General features: G+C 36.7%; 1 protein-coding gene across 1 annotated transcript in view; it reads right to left on the bottom strand.

The window, feature by feature from the left end:
* LOC307119691 (uncharacterized protein) overlaps nucleotides 1-9,984 on the bottom strand; it is a gene marked incomplete at its 3' end in the record, with an annotated part of 15,492 nt that extends 5,508 nt beyond the window's left edge. Inside the window, exons 1-2 of the mRNA XM_079806120.1 lie at nucleotides 9,946-9,984; nucleotides 8,377-8,469 (exon numbers count right to left, since the gene is read on the bottom strand). Coding sequence (XP_079662246.1) covers nucleotides 8,377-8,469; nucleotides 9,946-9,981 — 129 coding nt within the window. The 5' untranslated portion in view covers nucleotides 9,982-9,984. The remainder of the gene's footprint in view (nucleotides 1-8,376; nucleotides 8,470-9,945) is intronic.
* Nucleotides 9,985-10,854: the final 870 nt, after the last annotated feature.

Below are 10,854 nucleotides of genomic sequence, written 5' to 3'. Positions count from 1 at the left end.
CTAAAATGCTACAATGTGAAATTGTGGCTATTTTTGGAATATGTTTCATAATGTCGACTAATTTCAATTCCTTTTCTCTTTTACATTTTCTTTTAGCGCTCCTGCTTAAATTTCAGACAGTGTTGACTGATTGGGTCGACGATTCCAAGCCCAAAAGCTCACTAAAACCCACCCAATTCAAGAAAAAAACACCCAAAATTTGAACTGCCAAATAATTTGATATAATTTTATTGCCATGTCAATCAAGGCTGATAAGCACCATTTTATCTCCTTAAAACAAAATAATGATGTAAAAATAAAAAATAAATCCCAGGAAAATGGATCAAAACAGGGCATTCAAAAACAGTCATGCATGACATGGAAAAACACATGCATCATTTTCAAATGTCAACAGTAAGAATAAACTAATTTAAGTGCAAAAAGTGCCCAATATAATCAGAATAAACAATGTAATTAGCAGGCATTTCGCACACATTACTGCACACACCACAGCCAAAATGTGTCATTCACTGATGCTGAACAATATTCCTACAACAAGAATGCGTTTACTTTTGTGCTGTTCTTTAACTTCAGATATAACTAGTAAGGTTATGTCTTTCGTGAAGTACATATTTATAGAACATAACGCAGAACTTAACACAGTCAAAATGGATTAATCGTTGATTCAAACCTCTTTCAGCAGCTGTTGGGACGAGTACAGCGCAGTCTAGACGCTTTAAAAGGTGCAGATGTCCTGATCAGGCCAGTGTGCACACCATGATGCTCAGGAGTCATATAGCCTAAGTTACTAGCCTATTCGATTTCAATTCAAGTCATTCAACCTCTTGGAGTTAGTTATATGTATAAAGAGTCTTTGAGTCACAGGTGTAATCCACATTTTGAGAGTTGGATCCCTCTCCCACTCATTACTGTAGATAACTTACTGTATATTTATGCCACTTTGGCATAGCGATCATTTGATATCCAGCTACAATTTCGCGCTGAAAACCTGTCATGAATGAGCGCGAGTCGCGACTCCCTGCTGATCGCTGATTGGCTGAAAGTGCGTGCTCGTCAGCGACGTCAACACCAACGCCAGCTGACTCTACGCTGAACGCTGGGCCGGTGTGTGTCATGATGCACACTTGAGTTTGTTATTAACCAATTAGACTATACAATTTAGATGTTTGAAAACCACCAAACTGACCCCAAACCAACCCAAAATTTTGTCCACCTGCCCAAACCCGTTTTTAACCGCACAATACAATTCAAAACCGCCCAATCTGGCAACACTGATTTCAGAGGGTCAAGTCACGTGATTCGACTTGACAGCTCGTCCTCGCTCGCTGCACAGCAGCGCAAGAAGCTACAGACACTGTTTTTTACGTGATTTAACATATGTTGATCGAACGGGTTGCAAAAATATAATTAGGAAAGTAAGGATTGCGTTTATAACGTGATTTAACATAATATTTGACAGTGCCCAGGGCCCCTTAGATGTCCTGTGCCCCTGGGCAAGTGACCAGTTGCCCTAATGGTTAATCCGGCCCTGCTCCCATCCGTGCGCAAGCGCTTGTTTATACTTTCGCCTGGCTCCTGACAGCATGCGCTCCTCCCCAAACGGACGAGGCGTTTATACTCGACGCGCTCGCCGTTGTGCTATAAAGTTTCACTCACGGTCGAGCTGTTATCACGCGAAGCGTCTGCCTATCAAAGATGAAGCATGTCAGCGGTATGAGAACAAATAGAGACGTATCCAGCTGAACTACCCATTGCCAGAAGCGACAATCCCCTTGACTACTGGCGTGCGAACGAAGGCCGCTTTCCATTGCTTGCGCGGATTGCACGCAGGTTTTTTATGTGCCCCAAGCACCCGCACAAACAGTGCACAGACAGACTATTCAGTGCAGCATCTCATGTCCTTGATTAGAACCATTCTGTGATTTTCTGTGCAGTTATTCAAATAATTGTGGATCTTTTTTTGCACAACTGTTAAAAAACTATTTTATTTGATGGAACATAAAACTTGAAGAATAATATTATTTGGTTTTATTATTTATATTTATTGTAAACAATAAAAATATTTTAGGTTTTGTTATGTAACTTAATAAAAGTTTGATTATTTTATTGGTGATTTTTTTTTTTTCATTTCTGATCCATTAAATTCAAGCAATATATATATATATATATATATATATATATATATATATATATATATATATATATATATAGAGAGAGAGAGAGAGAGAGAGAGAGAGAGAGAGAGAGAGAGAGAGAGAGAGAGAGAGAGAGAGAGAGAGAGAGAGAGAATGCAATATAGTGAAACATAACTTTTCAAAAAAATAACCATGATGAAGTACAAACCAAGAGATGAGGTGCGACTTATATTTGTTTATTTGGGAAGAATTTGTTTCTTCCCTTAAAAAAATAAATAGAATGTTACATTCTCAACTTTAATACTATTTCCTTGTGATTATTGTTCACTTTTATTGTAACTAAATGAAAGGCCAATTAAAATAGTTAATGATTATTATAAATGTTAACCATTTTCAGTAAGAAAATTTTTCTATAAAATACATTTACATTAAAGGGATCTCATGGTGTCAAGACTTGTAGGGCTTAATATAACATAAATGTTGTCTCTTAATGAAATATGTAGTATAAAACCCATGAAAGATACACGTTATTTAAAAAATCCATTATACATTTGGACAATGGGCAGCGCCATTTTGTTTGCATTCTAGGTTCAGGGTATCTGCAGGTTTCACCAAGTCAAATTTAAGACTTTTTAAGACCTTTTCAAGACCATTATGAATTAAATTTAAGACCTATATCACGCAATTAAAAAAAAAACGTACAAAAGGAAATGCAGAATCACAAAATTACATGCAAAATTAATTTATTCAAATTGAACAAAGTATTAGTAATCTTGCACTTCCTCATAGCTCAATCCCACCAGGATTAATATACAAACACACTACCGGTCAAAAGTTTGAGAATGGTAAGATTTTTTAATGTTTTTACATTCTGCTCACCAATGCTGCATTTATGTTATTAAAAATACAAAAAGCTGTAATATTGTGACAGTTCTGTTGTGACTATTTTCTATGTGAATATATAGTAAAGTGTGATTTATTCCTGTGATCAAAGCTGAATTTATCATCATTACTCCAGTCTTCAGTGTCACATGATCCTTCACTAAATCACTAATCATTCTCATATGAGGATCTGATGATCAACAAACATTTATGATTATTATCAGTGTTGAACACAGTTGTGTAAAACATTTTTTTTGGATTCTTTGATGGATAAAAAAAAGTTTTAAAAAAAAGATTTCTGAAGGATTATGTGACTCTAAAGTCTGGAGCAATGATGCTGAAAATTCAGCTTTGAATCACATAAATAAATTCCATTTTAAGATATATATTGAAATATAAAATAGTTATTTTAAATTGTAAAAAAAAAAAAAAAAATTCACAATAATACTGTTTTTGCTGTATTTTGGATCAAATAAATGCAGCCTCTGTGAGCAGGAGAGACTTCTTTAAAAAACATTTAAAAAATCGAACTGTTCTCTAACTTTTGACCGGTAGTGTGTGTATATGTATATACATTTTTTTGTGAGATCAAAATTACTGATTTTGTGGTGGTCATTTTCAGAAATGTGCATGTTTCTTTTTTTTTTCATAATTAGGATGCCACATTTACCATATCATTACATTAGATGCACAATAGTCACACATGGCAATAAAACAAACAAAATGCATGAATCTTGTTTGACAATAGGACAAAAATACAACTTAAATATACAGATACAAACAGTGCTTTAAGTTTAGGTAGGCTACTGTTTGTTTTTCCCCGTTGTTGTTGTTTGATTAATATTAACGACACAGGCAGGAGGGGGGGTATAGGCTAGGCTATATTGGGTTGCTTTCACTTTAAGACCTACAGTAATGAGCCTAGATTCGGTTCACTCGAGCGCTGACAGGCGGCAAACGCGTGCAGAATCCGCGGCCAGTCTGACATCAGTCCGTGTGTCAGTAGCGAATGAGTTCGGGGTTTCCATCGCTTTTTAAACTCTTTGTTTAGTGCTATCGGGCATATCAAACTTGTATTTGGACATTATACGAGATGGCAGGTGAGAAAGATTCGCCTTTGCTTTCACGATCGCGTGAACTGGAAGAACTGGAGAACTGAAGCTGAATAATAAAATCCGTTTGATGTGTCTGTGGTACAATCCGAAAGAGCCTCGCGCCAATAACACGAAAGCTGATTGGCTGCTATATAAGATGAATGTTGGTCTCTCACTAGCGAAAAAACAAACTAACAACACACACACACACACACACACACACACACACACACACACACACACACACACACAACACACACACTCTCTCTCTAAAACATTGCGGGAGCATTTCAATGAGCAATGGAGTAGCGTTACATGGACGTAGGAAAATTAAGACCCGTTTAAAATTATTTAAGACCTAGAACTCAATACTTCAGCGAATTTAAGACTTTTAAGGCCTTAAAATTTTGATTTTGAATTTAAAGACATTTAAGACTTTTTAAGATCCCGCGGGTACCCTGTCGGTTGATGACGTAGAATGGTTTGCAGTCGGCAATCCACTGCCTTAGCTATTTTTACCACAACACAACTCGAAAAATGTGTCAGATTTAAACAAAACCAATTAATTGCTTTGTGATTGCATTTAAAACACACTCAAACACATGCGCACACAAACTCACACACACACACACACACACACAGACCAGATCGGCGCGCACACACTTACACACACACACACACACACACACACACATCCATGCACTGTGCGCGCACGCACACACACACACGCTCAAACAGCTGTAATGTTATACTTGAGGTTGACTTGCCTAGTTTGTCACCTGGTTCCGATTCGGCAGGCCAGCACTACAGCTGAATCCGAAATCGCGCTATAAGCTACTCAATAGGGCATTATTTGAAGGGACAGCCAGTGGTGTCCGACACCATATGGTTATTGAGTGCACTCATTCAATCTCAAACTACACCGCAATAACGAGTGTACAGCCGATGTACACACAACAGCTGTCCGAATTAAAGGAACACTCCACTTTTTTTGAAAATAGACTCATTGTACAAGTCCCCTAGAGTTAAATAGTTGAGTTTTACTGTTTTTGAATCCCTTCAACCGATCTTTGTATCTGGCGGTAGCACTTTTAGCATAGCTTAGCATACATCATTGATTCTGATCAGTCCATTAGCATCTCATTCAAAAAATGACCAAAGACACTTTCAATATTTTTCCAATTTAAAACTTGACCCTTCTACAGTTACATCGTGTGCTAAGACCAACTGAAAATTAAAAGTTGCGATTTTCTACACCTATATGGCTAGGAACTACTTTCTCATTCCTGCGTAATAGTCGCGGATCTTCTCGGCCGTACCATGGCTGCAGCAACTATTACGCAGACTATTACGCATATTGAAAGTATCTTTGGTCATTTTTTGAATGAGATGCTAATGGACTGATCAGAATCAATGATGTATGCTAAGCTATGCTAAAAGTGCTACCGCCAGATACAAAGTTCAGCTGAATGGATTCAAAAACGGTAAAACTCAACTATTTAACTCTAGGGGACTTGTAAAATGAGCCTATTTTCAAAAAAAGTGGAGTGTTCCTTTAACTCACTCGTTTTCATTCCCTCATCAAGTGAACTGTAGTATTTGTGGACTAGGGAATAGTGAATTAGGGGGCAATTTCAGATTCAGCCCCTGTCGTGGAGACTGACAAGGGCAGCCCATAACACATCTCAATTGAGACAGCAGTCTGTCAGATGTGTGTGTGTGAGCGCGTCCGCGTGCGCCGATCTGTTGGTGTGTATGATTGTTTGTGAGAGAGAGTTTGTGTGCACGTGTGTTTGAGTGTGTTTTAAATGCAATTATAAAGCAATGAATTGGTTTTATTTAACTCTGAAACATTTTTCGAGTTGTGTTGTGGTAAAAATAGCTACGGGTTGCGCCAGTGGATTGCCGAGTACAACCATTCTACGTCATCAACCTAGAACGCAAACAAAATGGCGCCGCCCATTGTCCAAATATATAATGGATTTTTTAAATAACGTGGATCTTTCATGGGTTTTCTACAACATATTTCAGTCAGAGACAACATTTATGTTATATTAAGCCATACAAGTCTTGACACCATGAGATCCCTTTAACAAGGTAGTGATATAATGATACCATAGATGTAGTTATGGTGGACATTTACTATAGTGACCACTGTAATAAAAGGTTTAATGAATAAATATTGATTTCAAAAGGTATTCACTCTCACCATCTTCATTTGTTCGAACAAACACCTGCTATATACAAATGCAGATATATACATTAGACTATAGTATCATGAAGTCGCTGCATGACTAGAACTTGTGGATGGCAATACATTTGTCCTTTACTAAAACTCCTGATGAGCACTGATGCTTTTTAATAAAGGCATAGGCAGACATCAAGTACAGTTTATGAATATTGGTTCTGCATATATCGAAGAGATCATGAAGAGGAGTGGTACTCCACGTGAAGACTTTGAGAAACTGTGACATAGCAAAGGGTGCACCTCACTGGACATATCCTACGCATGCCCAAACAACAACACCCCAAAACAGTTATGAAGTGGACACCACCAGGAAGACACAGGAGACAGGGAAGACCAAGGAAGACATGAGACAGATGTTTCGCCAAGACCTGAAGAATGCAGGTGTTCCTTGAGAAGATGTGAAGAACGTGGCCACAGATCGAATATGTTGGAGGACACATGTTGCTCAGTGTGCCCAGGACAGGACATGATGATGATGTTGTCACTTTACATAACTGTAGGATTTCTTTCTGTAAAAAGTGTTGCATAATTAAATGTTAAATACAGTTCACTGATATGTGTGCATTTCCATTATTGAAAGTATATCTTTAATAGCACATGTGAATTTGTTTAAAAATGTTGATTATTCACTTGATCTTTTGATAATGTAAATGATTTACATGTAAACAGGAAATTATCAGCAGTACAACTGATCTGATTATGACAAAATAATTGAATATCTGATGTCATGTGAGCATTTCTACTCTTGCAAACAGAGTTAATATAAACTCTCTGACAGTGTGTGGGACATCGACTTCTTTCCAAGAAGGGGAGCAACTGATTTACAAAAATCATGATAAATATGTACAGGAATTGAGGCTGTAGCCAATGGCAGGAGTCAGAGTAAAAGCTGCAGGATTATGTACGAGTATGTGTACAAATATGTACGAGTATCATCTGAATTTGACAGCTTGTTAAATCTTGTGAATTATTAAGACTTTGAGAACATGTTCTAACTGATTGAGCCATGGGGTTTGTAAGACGGCATCGCCCACGACGTCACACGGCACCTCCGATAAATATCTATATTATTTCATGAAACTTTTATCGATTTTCTTACCGTTTTTTTCCAGCAGAAAGCTAACGAGCTAGCCATCACGGGGGTGTCTTTGGTGTCTTTGTAGCCTTTACAGAAGGTTTTCTATCCAGCCTGGAACATGTGCATCTTTTTGGAGTTGTTCAGCAATAAATCAAAACGCTTACATCCAAGATATATCCACTTGATGTCCATAATTTATACATTTTCCGTCATTTTTGCCGCTAGCGCGATGCTAGCTGCCATTTTGGATGAGGGTTTGACCAATGACAGGCTGATCCGTCATCCACGTTGGTGTGCGTCATTACGCATGAACCACAGCTCTTTTATTGTGAAGAGAGAGAGACGCACGGCTAGTGTTGAGGATAGAGAGAGAGAGAGAGACGCTGCAGTTTTTAGTAGTTTTGTGGAGAAAGTTTGAGGAGAAAGTTTGAGGAGAAGTTCCTGATAGGAACTGTTTTGAGGCTTGGCACCAGTAAATATCCAAAATCCAAAGAGGCCAAAAGCGCCTGGACTTTTTTTGGAAAAATGTAAATAGTTTTGGTTCTGTATAAGTTATCATGTTTATTCCTGAGTTCCAGGACTCTAAAGACTTATATGCTTAGCTATAAAGGAAATATGCTTAGCTTTTATTTATTTGTGTGTGTTTTCAATAAATATTTGAGTGATTCAATTTCCGTTTTATGTTTTCATTTGTCTTTATGGTCCCATAACTTATTTTACATTCAGGTGACATCAATGCAACACAAATATACTGACAGAGCAACTTGTCTTGAAAAAAAAGAGGTGTGTCAATTGTCTGTGCACAACAGGGTTGATGTTTTACAAGCTTTTTTAGTAAATAACACCAGGCGGAAAATTAATTGTAAAAATACCCTTAGGTCTTAAAGGGTTAAGTAACAACAAATGCTTGATAAAGAGTTCAAACCAACACATACTTACCATTGCAAATATTTGCTGTTGCTGCTTTCGGTCTTCTCCGTTACTTCTCCATGAACAAGAATGGGCTGACTGAGTCCGAAAGGCCCTTTTGTTCTTTCCAGGTAAAAAAAAAGAAAGAGAGAAAAAAGTCATAATATATAATACATACATTATATACAGTAAAAAGTACTATTACATTACAATATTTATATTTAACATTAAAAGGCATTTTAGCATAGAAAGTGTTGTGTTTACTGTCTATTTACAACAAACATCACATTAAAACTACCAATACTGTGGTAAAAGCATGGTAAGTGTTGTTTTTATTGTGCTTCTACTACAAATGCCACGTTGGAGCTACACTAGTAGTTATTATTAAATATGTATAATATGATATAAAAAAATGAAATATGTTTAAAGGTCTATAGCACGTCACGTGACAGTGTTTAATCACCCTATAAGTAAGGTGTGTTGATGAAAGGGCATCTACGTATACATATCCATGGGTTTAACTGCAGCCGGCCTGTGGCTTCTTCATTGTGACGCCGGGGCGCGTCTTTTCTTCACACAAATCAATCGTTTGGCCTCGGAACAGTTGGAATACTTGAACTTTTTCAATACAGTGTGCCCGTTGTCTGTATTATTCTGTGTTTTATATCATATAAACGCACATGGGCAGGTTTAGGGGCAGGTTGGGCTACTGTTTGTGTCTGAAAAGCGTAAATAAAAATAAATAAATGTAAATAAATCTATGCTGGCTGATTAAATTGAGAATCATACTCCAACATGTCATAATGGAAAAATGATAACCCAATAAATAATTTAAACATAATAACATTCACATGTGTTGATAGCAGCGTCCAACCAAAACGTTACAGTTTCACATTTTTCTGGAGAGATCTGAAAAATCTTCGCAACAACGAGCAAGCGAGTGATTATGTACATTCAATGAGAGAATATTATGAAAATAAAATATATATTTCTCACTAGAAATGTAATCAAAACTTATTTTTATGCAGAAACTATTCCACTAAAAATGAGAGAAATGTCCGCCATGTTTTTTGTTCTCACGGCCGGTATCTTGAAAGTCACGTGACTTGGACACAAAACAAGAGGAAAAGAATAGGCAAAAAAAATGTAACAGTCATACAATTCAAGGGCCATTATTGTAACCCCTCTACGTTTTGCCCTTTGGACCAATGCAGTCAGGGTACGTTTTTATATGAGACTGGGTTGAAAATGACACTTTTTGTTGAGTGTGCAGTTGCGACCACTTAAAGGTAAAATATTCACTCTGCAATCCTCTGACTAATATCAGAACTGGACAGTTTGTGTTCGTGAGTGAGTGAATCCAGGCAATTCATCTCTGTGCGATATCGGGTCCCTTGATATATTTAAAAAATAAGAGATACTAAGAAAAATCAACGATCCAAATTAAATCATAACGAATCATCAGCTGTTAAGTTACAAATGTAACGAATTTAATGAAGTCACATAGAATTGGAGTCAGATCAAAATTATTCATGGTCAGATTTAAAATTAGATATCAATAAATTAAGTGAATTTAACAGAAATGCTGAAAAGGCTTACACGCAGAAGTCCTTCAACCAGGCTGTTAGATTCCATTCTTGGGCTAACGGATGGACCTTACACCACTTTATATAGAGTTATATAGGAATCTAGTGGTCATAACTTGGCATTACATCAGTTTTTCTTTTTTACTCCCACCATATGACACTAATCTACCTTCAAAAAATTTAATTTTGAATCCCTCATCTCTATTTTAACATCAAATAGTATTTTAATTGAAATAATAATAAAAAAAAATATTATATATATATTTTAATTATTTTCAATGGGGGAAAATAGCTAATACAAATTGTATAAAGATTGTATAGTATCATAAAATGCCCTCAAAATTCAAAATAATAATCAAACAATATTATTGAACTAAAATAAATTACATTGGTTTTCAGCTTTTTTTATGTCTTCATCACTTAGTTTTGACTGCGAAGAAGCCAAGTGTGACCCTTAAACGAAGAGGAAAATAGTTCAAGATGGAGTATGATGTCACAGCACATGTCAGCTGATTACAGGTATTTCATCTCCAGGGGCCTATTGCACAAAACTAGGATAAGGGATTAAACCAGGATATTTTGGTGATCCTGGCTCGATTTATCCGTAATCCGGTTGCACTAAAGCTGGATAGGGTGGCAGTTGGATGTTATGGTATAAATTACCATGGAGATTTATTCTGTGGAGCTAGCCTGCTCCAGACCAGGCTAATGTCCAGGATCTATTTAATCTCATCCCTTATGTCAGTCAGCAGTCACCTCAAACGGAAACCAATAGTTATTCCACTGCCCACTATACATTGTTATCACATGTAACTAGACCCACTGTCATTATTTAAACATTTGTGATCATTAATTTCAATCATTTTGGATAAATTATGATTTTTAGATGATGTTGCTATCATTAGATAATTTACGGTTTCCC

Source organism: Gobio gobio, assembly GCF_949357685.1.
Source record: "Gobio gobio genome assembly, chromosome: 23".
Taxonomy (NCBI): Eukaryota; Metazoa; Chordata; class Actinopteri; order Cypriniformes; family Gobionidae; genus Gobio; species Gobio gobio.
The sequence above is the reverse complement of the archived record's forward strand: the minus strand, read 5'-3'. Positions and strand labels throughout refer to the sequence as shown.